At 39.8% G+C, this 23,196-nt stretch overlaps 1 protein-coding gene across 3 annotated transcripts in view; it reads right to left on the bottom strand.

Moving 5' to 3' along the window:
• Positions 1-23,196, bottom strand: part of LOC104933232 (receptor-type tyrosine-protein phosphatase gamma) — a 369,578-nt gene that overhangs the window by 34,962 nt on the left and 311,420 nt on the right. For all 3 annotated transcript variants that reach the window (XM_027279289.1, XM_027279290.1, XM_027279288.1), the window contains exons 8-12: positions 20,944-21,136; positions 11,428-11,612; positions 2,398-2,506; positions 1,841-1,890; positions 738-1,512 (exon numbers count right to left, since the gene is read on the bottom strand). In XM_027279289.1, the coding sequence (XP_027135090.1) occupies positions 738-1,512; positions 1,841-1,890; positions 2,398-2,506; positions 11,428-11,612; positions 20,944-21,136 (1,312 nt within the window). The remainder of the gene's footprint in view (positions 1-737; positions 1,513-1,840; positions 1,891-2,397; positions 2,507-11,427; positions 11,613-20,943; positions 21,137-23,196) is intronic.

Raw genomic sequence — 23,196 nt, 5'->3', positions numbered from 1 at the left:
TCTTTACTCTCACTTTTAATGAAAAAAAAAAAAATCTACAGAATGAAATTTGGCCTCACTGAGCCTATCATTTGCTAAGTGCCATACATACTGCAGAAGTAGCTGATGCATTAGATTTTTTCCACATCCCTCTTCATCCTAATCTAGAAAGAAATGCCTAACCATTGATCTCACATCTCCTGGGAATTAGAGATCTTCTATATCTTCCTGCTACTTTCCACTGAAATGTGATAGTGGTGAATTCAGAACACTATATGTGAATAAAACAGAGCTTGTTACTCTTTCACATCAGTGCTATTCTTATTTTGTTTATTCACACAAAAAATACAGCCAGGTATTACTACCTTACCATGTTGGGGTGCATATAGTCCATATGGGTGTACACAATTTCAATTCATCCAACATGTAGAATTTTACTGTTTTGTCAGCTTTGAATGTATTATTTCATTTAAAGAATTCCTGCAAATAGTGTGCCTTGGAAAGCGCTCGAAGGAACAGAACGCTCACTATGGACCTCATCCTGTTATTTTATTGTATTCTTATGCCAGGAGGTATATAGGATTCCTCAAACAAACAGGCAAACCTTCATAAAACATTTTCATCACTTCTTTTCTTTGAAATGGAAAGTTGACAATTTTCTAGTTCTGAAATGTCACCAAATTCTACCTGTCTTGTTTTCCAAATTATCAAAGGTAATTGATTGTTCACACGAGGCTTCAGCACATTAATTGACTCACCAGTATGGATGGAGAAAGGCCAGTGCGTCTTGTCTCCCCCTGTCCTGGGTCTGAGTGTTGCTGCTGGGTCCCTGGGGGCAGGGAATGCTGCTGTTTCGTTGGTTGCCTCTGTTGTGGTAGCAGGGTTAGAGTCAGGTGGATTATGGGTATACTCCAGCTGGTCTTCTGCACCAGGCGGAGTGTTCGTTGGATCTGGCTCAGGCTGCTTTTTCTCCTTTGCTGTGGCGTCCGGTGTCTCACTAGTCGGCACATTCACAGCTGTGCTGTTGTCCTTCCTCCCTGTCCTCTCCACAGCGCCTCCTGATCCCTTTCTTCTCTTCTTCTCATCTTTCTCTTTTTCTTCTTCTTCTTCTTCATCCTTATCCTCTCCTTCCCTTTCTCCATTTTCTCCTTGATCCTTGCTGTTCTCTCCACCATCATCTCCACCAGCTTCACTGTTATCTTTGGCAGCGGCTGTCATCACAGCAGAGGAAGAGGTGGTCGCCTCTTTGGTGGGCTCGGTGGGTTCAGTGGTCTGGCGTGTTGGATTATGGGTTGGTGTTCTGCTTGGCCACACTGAGCTAGGGAAGGAGGAGATGACACCACCACTGAAGCCCAGACCGGCTAGTAAAGTGCTGGTCACCACGGATGCCACCGTTGCTTGACTACCGCTGGAGGACGGGCCAATGCCAGTTGCCATGGAGACGAAGGAGAAGGGGATGCCTGAGGAGGTCCAAGTAGATGAGCCAGAGGAGATGGGAGCCATGTCGGCTGAGGACGCTGGAGACACTGTGGGCTGAGAAAAAAAGCTACTGATTAGAATTTGAAATCATTTGTTGTTTCTCTTCAGTCAACTTTTACATTAGTGACTATTATACAAGATTCAGTCCTCTAACTTTGGCTCAAGGACTGGTCTCCTCTAGAGAAGCCCAAAATAAATCTGACTATCACCTGATGTTTAAAGGTATGAAGGAAAGAAAATGATGAACATTTCTGTTTGAACTTTGTAGTCCTGACTTTTATTCCCATAGGGACATCCATACAGGGGAAGAATGATGCTAATACAGACACTGCTCTCTGCTGGATAAAGAGTGAAAAGACTTAAGACGCTTCTGCTCTCTCACCATTCCAGTTTTCACGATCCTTGTCCCCTCAAAGATCCTGGTGGTGTTTGCTTAACAGAGGAAAGAAGAAAAAAAGGGATAATCCACAGTTAAACATAAAAGAGACAACCAGGCAACACTTCACTTGAAGGGGTGTCAAGAAGACACAGTGCATTTTAAGCATGTTAATCACAACATGACAGGATGTAAATGCAAGGCACTGAATACTTAATGGGGCAGCCAATAAACTGAATGTAGCTAGATGAAGTGAATCCATTTTACTGCCTGCAGTTGCTTGCCTTCAGTTATTTAGCTCAGTTATTTTTGCTGTAGCCTGCAGCTGTTCACATAAATAATCTGAGCAGGAAATATTTGATATTATGATCAAAGGAATTCAAACTGTCAGTTAATAGTGTTTGCATAAATATAAGGCAGTATGTACGGCATGTTGAGAGAGGCCTGAAAGAGACACGTACTGTCGACATTCATGATGACATATCAGAGATAATGTGGCAGCAATTCATGAGCACTTGAGGTATAAGAGAGTGTGTGTGTGTGTGTGTGCATGTGCGCGTTACCTCTAAAGAGCATGCTCTGGCTGAAGTCACTGCGCATGTCATTCATGCAGACGGCCTGGACTCGAAACAGGTACAGCACATCGGGGGAGACAGGAGAAATGACGGCCTCCTGGACAACACACACACCATTCACACACAGTTTGTATCACAGGTCATGTTCATTTGGTTACAGTGAGTTTACATTAAGAGGGGGTGCATGGATTAAAACATGCTTAAGTTGATCACATTCATTTGATTTTTAAATATAAAAACAAAAATACATTTTTTTTGTATTATTACCTTTATTACCACTTTATTACCAATTTCCTCAAACAGTGGCGAGGGCCTTTGTTAGGTTTTAAGCAGGCTCATGTTAAAAACAGGCCGTTATTGCTAATTCCTCAAACTCAAGACTTTGTATATCTGTGTCTAATTAAAGGCCAGCCAGCACACGACATGTGTGCATGAATACAAGCTAAACTTAACTGACCCTGACAGAGGCACAGTGTGGGAGGAGGGAGTGCACAATGACTTGGAATTCCTTCATCTAAATCTAATTTTAAATGTCCTTTGAAGTGGCGACCAATGTGCTGCTTCAGTTATAAATCAAAATGTAAACAGTTTTAAATCAAAAATAAGAGTTTGATTGACACCAGGAGTGCAGAACAACAGACCTGGGTCCAGTCTAGAGACCAAAACCAGACAGAACTGTTAGAGCAGGAAGGCTCGTCCTCACACAAACACTGTTATTTCTCAGCAGCCTTTAATACAGTCCGTTTACTTCACATTCTCACTGCAGCTATACAAGCCAGACAACGTATGACTCTCTCTCCTCTCTCGTTCATCCTGAACCTTTTATCCAAGCTGTTTATTTCCATATTTCCCCCATGCTTACTCCCACATTATAATCTCCCTGTCAAACACATAGAGCATGAGCCCAAACACCCACTTTTTAGCTTTCAACCACACCTCAGTGTCTTTCTCAGAAGATGGAACTGGCTCAGGTAAAATCCTTCATACTAATGGGGCGCTTCACATGAAAACAAGGTGTCTGTTCTTTCTGCCTGTCAAAGCCCCCCCAAACTACTTTCATGAACTCACCGGGAGCCAACAATTTGTATTTTATTTGTCACATTCTTCTGTCTTCTCATTCGATCAGTATATACAGATATCATTTAGTCATCCATACTGTATCTATCCATACCAGTATAGTCTTGTTTTAACTGTATATTAGACTTTCTGGTTTTATTCCTCTCCTGCTTCATTTTGTTTTAACAATTGCAGGTTCATTGCTTTACTAAAGTCTAATTTTTTTAATCAATTCTGACAAATTTTATCAGCCGGAGATTTCATGAGCTGTATTACCACAGCGGATAATCAGAAAACTCTGCTCTATTTTATGGTTTCAAGAGGTAAAACCAGGTCAGTGAGGGGGAGACACTTAAACATCAGTATACCCAGTGTGCCAGCTACACCAATGTGTTATATCACCCGTCTATATATTCACATTATTAAACTATACTGCTCACAATCAAACATTTTATTCTCAATCCTCTATGTCCCTTCTGTTCCATTTCCTGCCTCACAGATACATACATGAAGGAAATTAATTTTTCATTTCATTTCATTAAATTAAATTAAATTCATTAAAGCTGCAATTAATGCAGCTTTAATGAATTGCTCCTCCTCCTGCAATTAATTCACATTTCTATATGAACAATGGGTCAACTTACTATGTGTAACATGGGGGGTTGCTCAGAGTGACAAACCTGTAGAATCTTAGCATATTTTATTTTAGCGTTTTTTTTTTTTTTAGCTCAGTGTGTTCTCATTAATGTGTTTTCAGTAACAGCAGCTGGTCGTGTCCAACCCACAAGGCACTGCAGTGGAACACAGACACAGTGAGCAACAGGCTGGTGAAATATTTTTTGGTTGGAGGAGGCCAAAAAAAGCTAAAAGGAAGGTAAATATTGGACTTACATTCACATTCATCAGCTGGCCAGAAATACAATCCCAAGTAAATAATGTTGCTCATTGTCAATTATTGGATGTGTAAACAGGTGACCAAATCAATTTTATTGGGGGAACAATTATTTTAGACTTGTTTGTGTAGTAGTTCAGCTTCAAAAGTCATTTAAAAAATGTAAAACATGCCACTCACATACAATCTAATCTGCTCTTTAGATTTTATGTCCCACTTTTCCAGAAAATGTATGCTGGCAGAGCAGTCTCATTTATGGCATGAGGCAATCTTGCAGATTTCCCCCCAAATCCAGCATGATGGAGCACAGTAGCTATGTCCTAGTTCAGGCAAATTGAACTTCCACTGATGTGGTAATGGCATACTGATGTTAAAATGATGCATGTGACACTTTCACACACATTTTCATTTAGAAAGTTGAACTGGGTTAATTATAAGTTTTCACATCTTAGATGTAAATTGACATGCAACTCCTTTAATCTCCTCATCCCGAATTTAGCGGGAACTAGATATCATCACAACAAATGCACCATGGAACTGTACAGCAAGTCTGAAGTGCAACTGATGGCTTTAATGAGGAGGCGGTGCTCTGTCACATGTGGGTGTCACTGTTCACACTTGCACTGTGGAGGATTCACACTTCCAGCTGACTCCTGCTCCCAGAGATTTGTGGCAAAGACTGAAGAACTCAAAAGGCTCCATGTAAACATCTTCGAGCTTTACTGTACAGTGGCTGCTGATAATCAAACAGAAAGTTTAAATCTGGAATAACATCATTTTACAGAACAGATCTGCACCATTACTATCTTGCTTTTATGTACGAGCAAACACATTTTATGACAACATATACGTATATTAAGACCACTGACAGTAGTAGTAGTAGACTTTTCATCTAGCACCATCATTATATCAGAATATCCAATCATATCTACTGAAGTAATGACTAGTTCATGTTCCCATCAGCTTCAGCTATACTTGTTATACAGTCGTCCCTCGCTATAACGTGGTTCACTTTTTGTGGACTCGCTGTTTTGCGGATTTTTTTAGTGTAATTTTGCATGCTTTTTTATGTATGAACGCACACTGTGTTCTGCGTCCTAAATTGGCTAAGGGAGAACCGCACATGTGTTCTCCATCCTGTTTAAGGGAGTACTGTACACAATGCGTGTAAAAAGGTGTATAAAAGTGTGTGGTTAGGGGTTTTACGGCCTTAAAACATGGATAATATTTGTAAAACTTACTTCGTGGATTTCGTTTATTGCAGATTATTTTTAGAACGTATCCCCCACGATAAACGAGGGACCACTGTAGTGTGTTTAGTGCTAATGAGCATGATGTCATCAAGACTAGAAAGGTGCTATATAAGTACAGTCCATGTACCATGTACCATCTAACATGCTGAACCAAAATGGGGATCATGGTGAATATTATACAAGGTAAACATAAGCATGTTAACGTTATTGTTAGCACACTGATATTAGCATGTAGCTCAAAGCTTAGGCTGCTAGTGTGGCTGCAAACTCTGTTGCTAAATATAAAATGGACATAGAATAAACTCAGTTTATCAGGTTCACCTGGCTAAAATGATGGTGTTCAGTTTTTGTTGAAGCCAGTTCACTATGGTGCTGGTTCAATGTGTCAGTATATCAGAAACACCTCTCTATACAAGTCAGTACAATTCAGCAGTACTACAAACTACAATGTTAAGAAATTAGAACCTTCGTGAGGAGGGGATTTATTACAGGCTGCTGTATTTGCCTACATTATATCCTGTGGCCCTATTTCTATTTCTATCTATACGTACACCCCAACCCCCATTCCCACCCTCACCCTCCACTTCCTGACTTGTGCCAGTTCTGCCCTGTTGAATCCAGTTAGGAACCTTGTTTCTTGTTTCCTTGTTTCTTCACAAGTGGTATGAGCCATAAAGTAGTCCAGTCCAGAGGGTTTTATAACACGGGGATTTTCCACTGATTGTGACAAGGGGGACGTGCGTGGGATTTGGGTGGTCCCAAAGCCATGTAAGTCCCTGTTGTGACCTAGATAGAAGCATCAAGGGAGGATATGAGGAATAAGAGCAAAATCAAAGGGCTGATGGAAAGAGGTAGGGAAAAAATGTGCGTGGATGGGAGGAGGTGGGGGGGAAACCCAGGGAGTAAAAGGAGGAAGGGTGAGGGAGAGTGAAGTAGATTTGAGAGGGAGGGATAGTCTCTTGAGTTAATGATGGGAGGATAAAACACATCCCACCTCTCCCCCTCCTTTCATCATAGCATGATTCCAGTTCTGAAAGCTGATGCTGCTTCAACAGCCAGGGGGCACTATGATCCTTTTTTTGCAGTGGTTCCTGTTTTCCCACAGAGCCACTGGCCCAAGGTCATGCTTTTTGCACAGGCTGGCAGCCCCGCATCCCCTCCAGTAGTATTAGTATTCTACTAGTCGACCAGCAGACTACAATGTAAGGGAATGAAACCTCCTGTCTGCTCCACAGCCTTCTCTCATAGCTCATTTTGGCTCCTGATGAGACCATTTCTAAAAGAATTGATGGAGGATGTTACTAGCTTAATGTGTGTGCATGCGTGTGTGTTTGTGATCAAAATCTTTTTGTCCCCAGACAAATTAATAACTACTTTATTAAAACCTCTGCTGACCCATTTCTCATAATAAGATGTTTTTTTTTCCAAATCTGTGTGTGTGTGTGTGTGTGCCTTTGTTAAACAAAAAAAAACTCATTTTCTTAATGATGCAATCAGTGCTTATTTTGCATGCGTCAAAACAGTTTTGTGCCAAAACAAGTTATTAGATTTTCCAAGGCCCTCGCAGTCATATTTGTGATGATGTAAAACCCTCTGTATTTCTGAAATAACACACACAAATACACACATTTCCCCCAAGTGCAGCTGCATTTGTCTGTTAGTCATAATTTGCAATTACAGCAAATACAGTAGACTGCTCCATTCACAGCAGATACACTGTTTACCTAGAAATTCATGTGGACAGTGATGTCAGCGCTCATGGAAATATACCAGACGATTCAAGTGTGTTTTTTTATTTTCGCAGTTGTTGTATATATTATATATATAGATATATTATATATATATATATATATATATATATATATATATATATAGTGTTAGATGGTTACTTGTTCATATGTTGTTTTTGTTTGTTTGTATACCTGGAGTATTGTAACAAAAATAATTTCCCCCTGGGATTATTAAAGTATTTCTGATTCTGATCATGCTCAAGGTTTCTGCCTCTTAAAGGAAGTGTTTCTTTGCTACTGTCGCCAAGTGTTTGCTCATGGTGTGAATTGCTGAGTCTCTGTAGATAATATTACAAAGAGTACAGTCTAGACCTGCTCTGTATGGAAGTTCATGAGATAACTTCGTTATGATTTGGTGTGTATAAAATCAAACTGAACTGAGTGAGTGGTGTATTTTAGAAAACGTCTATGAATCTGACAGCACATGTGCAAGATGAAAATGTCATTCAGTATTTTTAATGATTTCTGAGGAGATATATATAGTATATATATATATATATATATATATATATATATATATATATATATATATATATTATATATAGATTAATTATATATATTAATTGGAACTATGTGGTTCACCTGTGCTGACATTTTTAATTCTATGTTGATGAGTTTCTACTTACTAACTCATAATTTGTGTTTATTAGATCAACAATTTTAAGATGAAAACAAGAAAATCATATTTCTTTTGAAAAACTATGAAACTGTAAAAATGAAATTCTGACATGTTCTACTTTTCAGTAGACTAAACAGAAAATACATAAATATGTGACAAACCTCGGCAACAAGCATGCCCAGGACAGGTTCATCATTTTTTTGTGTCCCCTAGAAGCAGTTCCCCTCTGCTGCATCTCTGCTGTATTTGCAGTGTGTTTTCTAAATGTTGTACTTGTGTTGTCAGGTTGATGAAGCTGTTTTCTTAATGTGCTCGTGTTTTTTTAAAAAGCAGCAGTGCACTGAGCTTTCAGGGAAACCATAGATGATGAGGAAGGAAGGACAGAAAGCAGTGGCCATGAAAAACAAAAGAAAGAAATGAAGGACAAAAGAAGCAATCAAGGACGGAAAGGGTCAAAAAGGAAATAGTGCGGTGGCAGCAGCTGCATTTATGAATATGGAGCACTGTTATGTGAGTGTATTTGTGGTTGACGCTGTGTGGTTGAGAAGTCATTGATTATTGTCTCATCTGGAATCTGGACTCATTATTTTGTAGCAAAGCTGCTAAATATCAACATTAAAAACATGATCCATAATAAGAGATTACGAGCACTAATAAAACAATCATCATTAAAAAAAATCACAAGTAAGAGGCAATATTTTTTTTTATCTCAGCTGAAGCCAAAACATATTAAAGACTTTTAATTGTGACAGGCAATTAGTAAGACTTATTTATTTATAATTGGCCCTGTGTTGTGAGCACATTTTATTATTACTGTATATATCTGCGTATAAGTTTTCTGCTGTTGCTGTTTCAGATGCTTTGTGCAAACTCAGCATTTCACCTATTTGACGTTCACATTAAAATCTTGCCAGCAGTACAGGTGAACTTAAGAACTTAATACATGTGACATGACAGGGTCAACATGGAGAGGCAAAACATGCGCACACACGGCAACAGCAAAAAATAAAATGTTTTTGGGCTGTGTGTATCAGAGAAGGTTCAGAGCTGTCTATTGTACAGAATGGGAAGGTGTGAGTAAGTGTAGAGGAGTGGCTGTGGGAAGTTTTAATGTAATATAAGTCTATTGTAAAACATTATGCACATGCAATATGTACATTGAGAGATTATTGGATCATCATCATCTCATACCCATGCTGGATATTGAGCAATTACTTCATAGAGCCTACATCCATACTCCTTGTTCTGTGCAAATCTGCGTTCCAAAATTCATCCCAACATAAAGTCACTTGCAGCAGTCTAGGTTGGCCAGATTGAGTGGGTATCTTTGTCCTGGCAGTCTCATGCAGGTTTATTGCCAGTGTTTTGTCCCAGCAACAGATCTACATGAGAATAAAAGGGTGCATCCTTCTGCTGTGGCTCAACACCAAACAGTCTAAGAAGACATTTTGAAGATTCACACTTTATGCTCACATTCGCTTCTGTCAAACTTCAGAATGCATTTCATATTTTGTGGTAACATTTAATATTTCTGGATATTTGAGGTAATGTTTCAGATCATATTTTATAGTCTGATGTTCAAAACATCTTTTATCTTGTTATTTTATCCATTTACAGTGTCAAATACATTTGACAGAAAATCTATCATAATATATATGCATAATGCAATATGAAAATACATATACCTGTGATCACCTTCCTCTACTCAGAACAACCTATAACTCATTCCCTGTACACACGGCGTGTGAGTGTCGTATTAAGATATTTTAAAATATCTTTTCCTTTAATAACAGCAGCCATAATTCTGGGAGCTGTATTATTGAAATACATTTGCTGTTACCACCATTAACCACAGACCAAAAACCAAATCAGCCAGGACTAAAACTAAGAATTAAAACCTGATCCTGTGATCTTTTGGTAACAGCCAGTTGAAATAAAATTACTTTTATTATTGCTATTATTATTTTTACAACCAATACATTTCAAGGAACAATCTGTTTTGTTTATTCACATTTAGTTTATTTAAATTTCTGCTGCACTGTAAAACTTCATTATTCATTATTCAGCTATGGTGGCTGCTGCTTAATTTCAGTGTCAGTGACCATTGACTGACATGGCTGGAGGGTAAAATAAACTCTACTGAAACTAACTTCACACACACACTTCCTCACAAAGCCTAAGACACAGTTGTGTGATGAGACACACAGAGTTGTAGATATGAAATCTGAGCTGTGTGTGAGGAAGAACTGAAAACATTCATTGTTCTTCTGTACCTCGGTGGAATATATGGCAATGCAAACATGGTTATCGGCAGCTAAGAGTCAGGAAAGTCTGAACAGAGCTTTCCCCTTTTCTTTCCCAAGGAAGCACATCAGAGAGACTGAGCGTGTGCAAAAAGCTCATTCAATGAAGGATTTTAAACACTGAGCTCATTTTACTGTGTATGCAGCCAATCTTGTCCACACTTGTCATAAGTCATTTTTTTAAATTATATAATGTGGTAATGTCAGGTGTGTGTGTGTGTGTGTGTGTGATTTTAATAAGCATTAGTTTTACATTTGACATCCTTAAGCACTTCCCCCAATGCACATGTGAATATTTCCTCTCACATATCGATATATATATATATAGAATAATAACAAGTATGAACGGACACACTTGGCTGGGCAGTTTTAGACCAAAGAGATAATATTTTATGAATCTGGGTTATTAGATTGTTGTGAATGCAGACTTATTTGGGACAGTGTGTGGATTATTGGCATCTTCTCTTGGCTAAAGGGGATTCAAGCTCTGCTTTTCTTTGTGAATAAAATGATTATTAATGATTACTCATGTTAGCTTTGTCAGGTTTTTTGGTAAATGACTCTATATCTATGTTTATTCTTTTGAAGAAAAAGTTATTGCTGCTGACATTTGGATGATTTTTACATTCTAATGTGTGTGTCTGCCCCTGACCTTACAGGAACAATAATGAGACTTCAGTTGTCAGTAAACGTTGTGCAGAAGACAATCTGACACTAATGCATTAGTCATTGTTCTCCAAACAGCTGTTATATTAATGAATATATCACACTGTAACAGCAGCATTGTATCATTTGCATAGTGTTCAGGTTTTCTAATTGTTTGATTTTCTCACAACAGAGCTCGTCAAGCAAACATCATTCAGATGCAAACTCTCATCTCACATTTCAGAGTCTGTCAGTGCCTGAATCTTTCAGCTGCTTGATGTATTACAAGATGTATTCACGTGCATATTATTTTTGTTATCACTGCAGTCTAGGAACATGAGCAGCATGGCCTCAAAGCCACATCTGGGACCATCTATATGTTATCACCAGGCCTTCAGTATCAGCCCATTGCATCAGGCTAACCCTACCACTAAAGGCCCCCGGTCCATCCCAGTCTCACCAGTTTATGTTTAGCATCTGTGAGATGCGTCTCCTCGTAGCTGTCGTCATGGGCTGTCCAGCTGTAGGACACCAGGAAGTGGAGGATGGGTGGGTGGTAGGTGACCTCCGGACGAGCCCAGCGGACCACCAGGGCGCTGCCGTTCACATGCTGAACCTTCATGTTGATGGGAGCACTGCTGCATACTGGGAGGAGGGATGAAAAAAGAAAGGAGGAAAGAAGGAGGAAATGTACAGGAAGAGGAATGACGTAGAAGAGCAAAGATGAAAGGATGGAGATGAAAACAAAGATAAAAGAGAGGATGAGATAAAGATAGCAGGGGAGGGGGGCAGGAATGAAGAGAAAGAAGGGAGAGAAAGAGTGGCAGATGAGTGTAAAGAGCAAGCCAGGAGATTGGAGGAGGAGGTGAGGATTGGTGCGTCAGAAGAAAAAAGAAGTAAGGTAGAAATAAAGAATAAAAGGATGGACAGGACATGAATAAAATAGAGGGAAGTGAATAAAGGATGGATGGATGAATGAAGACAGAATGAAGGAAGTGATGAAATGTAAAAGGAGACAAAGAGAGATCATTTAATGACAGAATATCTTATCTTTCAAATACACTCAGACAGAGACAGAGATTATGTGATGTGAGTATAACTTGTATTCATGATGTGTTTTTAATTTGGCTGCGATACTCTGAGACACACACACACACACACACACAACCACACAATTGTCTTTAGGCAAACTGCAGCCGACCTGCTCAGCCTTCAGATATGTGGCAGTGGGAGATATGAAGACAAACACATGAACAGTGTATGTTTTATTATGAATTTAACAACACACCCTCTTGCATACGGACCTCCACCATCCTGACAGGACCAATCCTGTGCTGGCCACTAGATGTCTCTGTTTGACCAGTGAGACTTCCCTGTTCAGCTGGGACACACTATAGATGGAGTATCTGATTTCAGATATTGAATATTTTATAGTTATTACTGTAAACTCTCAAACACCGGCTGAGGATCAGGCCGTTATGTCTAAAATAGGTTTAAAAGGCCTTTTCTCATTTACCTCATGTGTTCCATTTTCAGTGTTATTTATATAGAAATCATAATAGTCGTCTCATGATACCTCTCATATAGATATGATATATCTATATGGGTCTGTGAATGTGTCTTTGTAGGGTTGCCTTGCTGGTAATACTGAACAAAACCATTGTATCTGAGGATTTGTATGGTTCTTATTAACACATACACACACAGTATGTTTCTGATATTACAATTCCCACCATGAGCAATCACTCCTGTTTAATTAGCTGTGTTTAGTGCTCAGTTTGTCTTCTTTCATTCATAAATTATTTCCAGTTTTGCTTCCATTTTGCCATGTTTCACTTATCAAGCTACCATCAGTGGAACTCTACACATGTTAGTTTTTACAGTGCAGGTAATTCCACCCCTCTAGATATTGTTGTGACTACCCACTGGCCCTAAATGAAGCGAAGCCAACATGGAGAGCAAAAACTGCAGTTCCTCAAACGTCCACTTGTGGGCGCTTTGGTTGGTGGGTGCTGTCGCATGTGGCCTGTTTGAGCGACCAGGCCTATTTAGCTCCCTGCTCCACCACGATCTATATCTTTAACTAGGGATACAAATTATTGATTAATTCATCAATTGTTAGTTGATTGACCTTATCGATCGATTAATGGTTAACTGATGAGCAGCTTTTTTCCTGAGAACATACATTTCTCACGGTGTCTTTAACACAAAGCAAAATATTGCTTATATACTGAATAAAAATGCATGTTATATTCCTCAACTAATGTTTTATTGTACCAGTTGGGATACGGTACAGATTTGGCATTTAACCAAAATAAATTCCGCACAGAAAATTGAAATACATAAAATAATAATAATTGTGCACTGGCTCACCTGTTGCATGTGAAACATTAAGCAACATAAAATATTTTTTAAAGCTATACAATATGGGCTTAGCCTACACAATATTAAGCCTACATATCATTATCTGGTAAAGTACTTGAAACATTAGCAGCAGCACTTATAATCTCCCTTGTTCTGAGAAAGGTAACAGTAAGATTACTAGCCCTGGAAACTTACAGTAACATGTAGTACTGAACACAGCTTCAATCATCCCTGAGGAAGGTGACAGTAAAATTAGAGGGCCTCTATTAAACAATTTCCCGCAGAAATGTTGAGAGTGACGAGTGGGCTGAGCATGTTTATTTACACACAGGAGCAGATAGCATGTATTTAATTCTTAGTGGCTAATGCTTTGAAGGTTTTGAAGGTGGTATCTTAGTGAACTCGTAGAGCTGCTGAACTTAAACGTAGCACCGCAGAGTTTACACTGAGCGTCTTTGTCATCATTACTTAGTTTGAAATGCTCCATACTCCACTCCGGGTCTGTCGCCGCGTTACGTTCAGGTACGTTCAGGTGTGGCCTAGATTAAGCAATGGCGCCCTCAACTGGCGACACCATGACATTTCACTGAAAAAAAACTCCTGTGGAAAATGGCCCTAGATTCAGTTCACCCGATTAATTTAATTTAATCGATTACATTTTTTTTTAACAATTAACCGATTAACCGTTTACATCCCTATCTTTAACTATTTTTAGATTAGCCAGGAAGAGGAGGGACTGCTTCATGATGGCCCTTCAGAAACCCTTTAATACAGCCTATCGTTACACTCTAGCATGATTTTAGCCTGGGCTTTTATATGAATGAATATGTTTTTACTGTACAAGTATTTACAGTGTTGCTGTTATTCATACTTTCAGTAGTCAGTTTAATATATTTTCAAGCTAAGCTGGTGGACTGACTTACCATTAGCATATAAGACTTCAAGGACAACATCTGATTTATTACAGTATCAGTAGTTGTACGTAGTAGGTGTACGTCTGGTCTGGGGCTGGTTCATGTGGTTTGGGACCTGTGCCTCTACTGAAAGGAAGTCTTACAACAGCAGTTTAGTTCAGACAAAAGAGTTCCTCCAACTTGTTTGGGGAAGGCTCTTTCCTGTTTCAGCATGATAGTGCCCCAGTGTACCAAGTCAGGTCAATAGAGAAATGGTCTGACTGAGCCTTCACAGAACCCTGACCTCATCCAGCACCTTTGGGATGAACTGGAACACTGACTCTGAGCCAGACCTTATCACCCAACATCCGTGTTTGACCTCACTAATGCTCTTGGTGCTAAGTGGGAGCAAATCCCTGCAGCCAGGTTCAACATCTGGTGGAAAGCTTTCACACAAGGGGAAGCTGTTAAAGCAGCAGATTAATGATGGAGTGACCTGTTTGCATAGTGAACAGGTACACTGTTCAGGTGTGCACATATCTGTGCTTTAAATCTATGTTCGTTGAATCAAACAATGCAGATAACGATTATTCAAACACTGTATGTTATTATGCAAATGTGTGAGGTAATTGGAAGATGAACACGGGTTGATTGAGAACAGGCTTCGTGTGCCTGGTGGAACCAAATTGATTAGCTTGCTCATAAAGAGCTGCGGTGGAGTTTTTCTATTCATAACCTGCAGTCGCGCCCCATGTGGCTCAGCATTACTAAAGCCATTAGTCACACACACACACACACACACACACAAAAGCACACGTTCAAAAAGTAGAACACACACATGCACATACACAGACATCATTTGGAAGTCAAGCAGTGAATGACCTCTATGCAGGAAAATCATATTTAACAGATTATATCAACCTGGACCTAGTCAGCCATGCTGCATGTGTGTGTGTGTGTGTGTGTGTGTGTGTGTGTGTGTGTGTGTGTGACTGCAGTCCTCAAAGCAAGTATAAAAATAAATGAAATAAGTAAAATGAGTAAAATGAGCCTGTGCAGTAACAGTCTGAGGTAAAGCTGTACACGTGTGATTAGCCTTTCAGTCTCAGTGGCATGCTGGTGTTCTGCCCTCTGTTGAAGTGAGACCTGCACATATACCAACTAGTTTGCCTCATTTTTGATCAACATAGCAATACCTATCAACCATATGGGCCAAATGAGCAATCACGCCTGCTCATAACAGTTGTTTTATTATGGAGCTCCCAGGAGCTGAGCTTGGCTGTAAAGCCTACAACCATACAAAGACAACTGCTTGTTCCACGTTAATCACGTGACATGCAGTGGCCCGAAAAGCCTTTTCTTCAGACCAGTAATATTTGAAAATTACATCAACAAACAAAGAGTACTCTTTCACATATATACTGTGAATATACTGCTTTTATTTATTCAAAAATATCTTAAAAAAATATTTTGTATTGTTGGACTAATCTAAATATATTAGGTTAAACTGAGCTTCCTTAGGCCATTCACAATGATTTTACTAATACATAAATAATAATTATTACTTTATGTGTATATATAATATGTAAGTACATAGTCATCAAATACCCATCATTTTTTAAATGTTACATTTAAAAAAAGTGAAAGTTATTAGCTGCACTCATGTAGAGTATGTATTAAACAGGAGCTTTAGGTTTTTGTGTAACGCTGGTCTAAACAGGATGGACCTGGACTTCTCTTAAGTGACTTTATTGATTTATTTAGCTGGACAGTGCACACCTGTGGAAAGATCCCTGGACAGATGTGACAAAGTAAGTCGTTTACTAAAATGTCTGAGGATTCATTAAAGTTTGTATCTATAAATGAATCAGTTGTGTCAACATCAGCACACTTGTGGGTTATATTGCAGTATTTTCCTCAAATCTGAATGAATCCTTCAACAGAGCTGGTGTCACTCACATGGTCCTTTCACATCCTTGTAAGGAGCAGCCTGTCATGCAAATGTATGTGTGTGTGTGTGTGTGTGTGTGTGTGTGTGTGTTTGTTTTGTGTGTGTGTCTTTCTGCATGCACAATGCACACTTTTTTCTGCAAAATTGCTACAACTCATGTTTCCTGTGTGGAACTGAGAGGGTTATGTAGCCCTGCGTGTCTGGCAGGGTGATGAAGAGATCCTCTTAAGGCTTTCATCAAAGACGAGTGAACCATCTCTCTCTCTCTCTCACACACATACACACACACACACACATGCACATACACACACCTACACACAGGGGAAAGGTCTGGATGGCAGTGAGTGATGGAGACTAGGGCCCAATCACACAGAACAAAACATGGGTGGGGGAGGTGTCTGACACAGGTAAAACCCACAGAGAACAACTCCCTCCCTCTCTCGTTCCCTCTCTCATAACTCTCTAAGAAGCCATTTCGGGGAGGAAAGGACATCTTTGGCCCTGCAGCATGTTGACCACACTTGATCGATGACCGGGTCTTGATTGTGGGTCGGTCTGCAGGCTTTCACACTGGGAGGGATTGGGTGGGAACAACAGTAAAAAGGCCATGTACCACTTTACACTGTTATTAGCCAATTCGTACAGTCCAAAATTCATACGTAGCCAAAAACCCTTAGTCCTGGTGTTCAAGTTTAGAGGAAGTGAAAAAGGAAGTGAAGATTGCCTCAACCTGCATTCATATACACTGGCTCTAGATGCTCAAAAGGAATAGGTGACATGAAGGGGATGCATTCAGCAACTACACCGCTAGATGCAGCTAAATCATACACAATGGTCCTTCAGAAGTGTGCACTGTGCTGGGAAACCTCAGTCAGCAGTGATGGCTGCACACATTAAAGACATCATGATAATAGACACTTACTGCCACATGGCAGGAAAATGTCTTCTGATGTGAAAAAATGTAAATGCTGCTCAGTGTTGGCAGTATGCTCATCTGTGCACAGAGCATCGAGTGTGTCACAAATTATTTTTTTGGCCTTTTTTAGATTTATTTGATAGAGACAGCTGAAGAGTGACAGGAATGTGGAGAGAGAGAGAGAGAGAGAGAGAGAGAGAGAGAGAGATGGGGAATGACATGCAGCAAAGAGCCACAGGTCAGATTTGGACCCTGGGCTGCTGTGGCCAGGACTGAGCCTTTGTACATGGGCTGGATGTTCTACCAACTGAGCTAAACGACACCACCCGTGCATCACTGTTTGAGAGGCATCCAATAGATGGTGTAAAGCACTGAAAATTGAGTAGCACTTAAACTGCACTTGCATTGCTCAAACTACTTGATATGGTACTTGTATCTTTTTGTAAAACTGTCATTGGTTCACCTTTAGATATCATGTAGGGACTTCATCCAGCTCTTGGACATCTTAACTCTTAAAATAAAATGGACAGAAAAAGGCGTGCAGAGAGGTGACATCATAGCATCACCTTTTGTTTTAGTAAAGGCTGATTTTAACGTATGCAAATGTATTATATAAATATACAGTCATGCCTTACTTAAAAAGAACTGAAAAATATTATTCATCTCTCCATGTGAAGTGTAGATTTTCTTGAATAAAGCTAGAACAGGCTAATTTAAGGTAAAAGAGACCTGAACTGAACTGAAACCAACAAAAGAGAGAGAGAGAGAGAGAGAGAGAGAGAGTGTGTGTGTGTGTGTGTGTGTGTGTGATGCAGTCTCTGTAGAGATAATTCTTGTTTTTATTTCTGATACTAAAATGATGTTATATTGCTTCATAGCAGCCAGAAGAAGAAGAAGATTTTACTTTATTGATCCTTTTTTCACACATAGACCAGTATACAAGCAGATAGATAGGTAATTCGAGAGCTTTAGAGGTCCTGATAGGTGGATTTTATTGTTTACCTTCTGACAGTCTTCATGCTAAGCCAAGTGTATTTCACAAAATGTTGAACTATTCCTTTAATAAAGTATCCAGTCATGTCCATGTATCTGGATTTGAAAGAGGATACTATCTATCTTGCAGGTCAAACAAAACTGAAAAGCGAACACACGCCACTGAAGTCTTTTTAGCAGAAGTTAGGGAGAACAAAAGTGAGCCATCACTTTCTATAACCACATTCGGAGTGCATTATCACAGGAGGGCACAGGCTAGCAGACATCCATAAGGCTTTATGACCATGCTCGGAAGAACACGTAATGCTTACTGATGCATTGTACATCTCATAAATGGTATAAATGTAATGTGCTATAAAGTGTAAGTGCAAGCACATTATGAAGTTAAACTTTCATTATTAGCAATGTTACTCGACATGTTGTCTAAGATCAATAAACATAACTCTTGTTCCTCCTCTACTCATTTTTCGGCTCCATTAGAGGTTGTGCAATGTGACTTACATAATTTATGAGAATGTATCATTTATTTATTTTTTTTAGCTGACTTCACTAACGTGTTACTTCAACATCAGCACTTGAGATAAAAATGCAAATAGGCCTACTTTTGGCACAAGCTGACACTTTATTTAATAACAGACCAGAGATGTCACTAGATACTTATGTATGCAACAGTATTATTTTATGTTCACTACATAACTGTACAAAGAATGCACACTTTATAATGTCCATGTACCCTCACAGTGCATTAGATGTGGTAATAGATTTTATACTGTACGTACTGCGTAGCTCCTTTTAGAGAGTCGTACATTGAGTCATTGAGCAACTTGAGAAGAAACTCAAGCTATTCATGTGTTTGCAAAAATTGTTTTTTTAAGAGTCAAGAGTAAAATAAAGACACTTCAAGAGTCTTTGTCAGAAGTCAAAGAGGCTGGCACCCTGGGCACTTAGTTTTATTTGCTACTTATTTTAAATCACAACTGGGCTTCATGTTACACCTCCTGACTGAATTATAATCATCTATTTTAAACTGACAACTGGAGCTGACAACAAATTTGTTTGTTCAGAACGATATCAATTTAATCTGGAAACCAACAGTTAGGAGCTGCACTTACATTTGCACCCTGCCAAGTTGTTAAATTCATGGCAGCTGTAGTCCTTTGTATGTTAATATGGAAAAGTTAAATTCATGGCAGCTGTAGTCCTTTGTATGTTAATATGGAAAAAATCCATTTTCAAGAAGGGTTCAGATTCTAACAGCAGCAGTTACTCGTTTTTTTTTTTTTGGAACACATCAGTGAATGAAAAGAAAACTACTGTCATGTTTTTACAATCATATCACTGCATATGTTTAAGATGTGTACAGAGCTTACTAACTAACAAGACAAAGGTGTTCCAGCCCCCACTGCTTCCAGTCAGTAGGTAAAACATGACTGTATTGGACACGCAGAGTTGACAGTGATCTTGGTCTTCTCATTTTGTAGCAACTAGCGGTGCAGTTGTTTATTGCATTTTTAATTTTTTCCGTCACATGGCTGTTTAACATGGTGAACTCTGTGGACAAGGACCTGCAGTAGGAGGGTGTTCAGGCTGAGCCACAGTAAGACAGGCTTAAAGACCAGCTGAACACTCACATACATGCACGGATTTACATCCTTAGCCCACTTAGTTGTAGCTATGGTAGCATGTTGCAGAGTGTGTGTAGGAGGTCTGTCTGTCTGTCTGTCTGTCTGTCTGTCCAGTATTTTTTTTCCAGTTTTAATCCTCTTTGCCTTTTTTTTTTCAAGCTGTCCTTTCCCTCCTCCTCCCTCCTCCTCCTCCTTTTCTGCATTTCCTCTGCCAGACTTATAGATCTGCTTACAGCAAACATGTCCCACTGCAGCGTTCAAGGACATTCTGCACGAGCATGCAGCATACCGTGCCAGGACAACACATGCACAGACAGTATACAGTTTGTGAGTTTGTGTATGTGTGCACATCTAGGTGATGCACCTCTCTCCTGCTCGACCATATGGAAGTGTGTATGAAGGGAGGGAGGGGACATATCCTGCTAGGACAGTTGACACAGCACAGATGCTAGGCCACACACACACACACACCCACACACACACCCACAAGCGCTTACACAGAGAAACACGTGCACACCCTCACACATGTATGCATACACACACATATACACTGCACACACTGCACAATGTGTGGTGTTGTTTGAGTGGTAATGAGGCAGGAGTGGGAGGACGGCTGGTGTGCCTCCCACTGCCTTATGCTAGGGGAGTTACCCAGTGTGCTGGTGAAATGACAGAGAGCTAGCCCAGACCACACACACATACACACAGAAGACAATCAGTTTCCTGTGGGCATATGAGCAACACTGAATGTCCCTCATTTATTAACATTAAGAAATGTCACCATGCAGGAGTAATGTGAGAATAGTGGAGCCGTTCAGGGAGAGAAGATGGGAAACTTTAAAGATTATATATTGATCAGAGATGGCACTAAGCACTAGGAAATTGTCTTAGTGGATGAAATTAAACATATTTTCAGGGAATAAAGTGAACCGTGTGTAGACTGCGTACAGTGCTGGCACCTGGATGTGAGAGTCTCTTTTTTAGGAACATTTAACATATTGTTCCTTCAATTCAGCACTTGAATCACCATCAAAACATTAAATCATTTATTGATAAGCACAAAAGAAGGAAGCAGAACTATGCAAGCATGACTGTGAAGTTGATGTTTTGGCCTCTATTTAGATCCAAGTGTCAGTCACAGGCTCTGTGTTGATGCTAGTTTCTTTATTAATTAGGACATGTATGGAAAGAATAAGTTTAATACATCTGAAACTGAAACTCTCAGTGCTCCTACCTTTGGAAGCCTCTGTGCCATACGGCCCACTGCCGCTGTCAGTCAGGTCGGGCAGCCAGGCGTCTTTGACTGCTGACTTGAAAACGTGGCGGTTGTCCAAGCTCTGGATCGGTCTGAAGTTGCTGCGCAGATACTCCACCGACTTTACATGGTCCTGCTGCTCCGTGGTGAAGATAGAGTAGAAAGCCTCCAGCTGGTGGGAGAGAGTGAGGATGGCAGAGAGACAGGAAAGAATAAAGAGGAGAAGAGTTAGTGCGAAGCAGAACTCACATCCCGTGGTGATTTGGAGTTTTGTTTTAGCTCACTCCAAAAATACACAATATGAGAATGCAATGCAGACATCTAATTGAAATACAAAATGAGATAAAATGAAATTTTAATGATCAGCACAAGGAAACTGGGTCACTTTGAATAAGAGAATTTAAAGGAATATTAGAAATACATGAATTATAATCTTATGGAAAACATAAGCAATGTGTCCATGCATCAGTGAAATATGAATTATTACTAATACGTTGAGAAATATCACTGAGGCACTTTTGAAATAGTATAGACATGACATTGCATAAACAAAAAAACAGTTCTCCAGCAGCATCAATGTTTTTCTTATAGATAATATTTTTTGGCCTTTTCAAACTTTATTTTGATAGAGACAACTAAAGAGTGACAGGAATGTGGAGAGAGAGAGAGAGAGAGAAGAGAGAGAGAGAGAGAGAGAGAAAAAGAGAAGAGAGGAGAGAAAGATAGAGAGAGAGATAGAGAAGAAAGAGAGAGAGAGAGAGAGAGAAGAGAGAGAGAAGAGAGAGAGAAGAGAGAGAGAGAGAGAGAGATGATAGAGAGAGATGAGGAGAGAGAGACGGGAATGACCTGTGGAAAGATCCACCGGTCGATCCAAACCCACATGGGGCGGCTGCTCTACCAACTGAGCTAAACCCCAAATTATACATATATATATATATATTTTTCTTAATGGAATCATTTAAAATGTTTTCCTGGAAATACTCTTTCTCTCCGTGGCTCCGTACGCACAGACATGTGTGGTATCTAGCTTCTCATTTCGCTCTGCAGAAAAAACTATGAATAAGGACATTTACAACAGTGTTGTATGATTCCTTTAAACTACAAAGCGCATAGGTTGAGTGTTAAATGTGGTCTAATCAAAGACTACAATCTAAGCAGATGACTCTATGCCTATTCAGAAAATTCAGAACATTCCACTATACAGCATCAAATAGCTCATATACATATAAAATGTATAATCCTGAATATAGAAAGAGAGAACGTCAACTTCCTGAATCTGATTTAATGGGATTACTCGAAAAATATGAACTTTCAGTGATTGTGTCCTCATGGCCTGCATCTCTGCAGTGCTGTCACATGAGACCATGTAGTTTTTGAGTTACAGTGATGTCCTGTCAGTTCTGGCTGTGTCAATTTGTGTCTGCATAAAGCAACCACAGACACCCTCCAAACAGCACTACAAATGGAATGTTGGCTGAGTCCTTGACATTGTTAGTGTCCTGATGAACACATTGAAATAATGAAGCCTGGGCCCATCAGCAGTCTAAATCCACTAAATCCAGTTGCCAAACTCATGCCAGACACGTGATGGATGATGAAATTAAAAATATCCAAAGTATATTAGTCTAATTATGGGGGCCAACTGTGGCCCGAAGCTACTTCAAGCGCTGCTAAAAGGGGCCAGTTCTCAGACACAATCGGCCTCTGCTTGACAGTCCCCAAAACCTGGCCAAACCTTGCAACAATGTAAGGGCCAAAGCAGGTTCACATTCAGACCTCTGGGGAAAGAACACTCAGTCACACCTGGCTGGATTTGACTGAATACTTGATTGGGTTAGGAAACTGGAAAGTACCTCTGGAAGAGATGCTGACATCACAGCCTGTGTCAGTGTTGACAACCTGCATACATACTGTGCCAGCATTAAAGAAAGAAACGACATTCATACAGAAACTTTGTAACCGACACAGTGAAACTTTTCCCAAAATGTTTTCTTTTTGAAATCTGCATTTAGCTGCCATGCTATCAAGCTGTGAACATTTTGTAGTGCTTTGGGTTGATGTTGAAGTTGGCCTCTTCCTGCATGTTGCCATTTGTCAAACGCGTGCTGGGTGGCAAGACGTGCAACCAGACATGGATTTGCACTGTGTGATTGAAGTGTCATCTTTCTGTCTGTGTTGGCAGATGGATACTCTGTACAATGTGTTTGGAAGAAATGCACACAGACAAACAGC

Source organism: Larimichthys crocea, chromosome VI (genome assembly GCF_000972845.2).
Source record: "Larimichthys crocea isolate SSNF chromosome VI, L_crocea_2.0, whole genome shotgun sequence".
Taxonomy (NCBI): domain Eukaryota; kingdom Metazoa; phylum Chordata; class Actinopteri; family Sciaenidae; genus Larimichthys; species Larimichthys crocea.
Note: the sequence above shows the minus strand (reverse complement) of the source record. Positions and strands in the feature narration are given on the sequence as shown.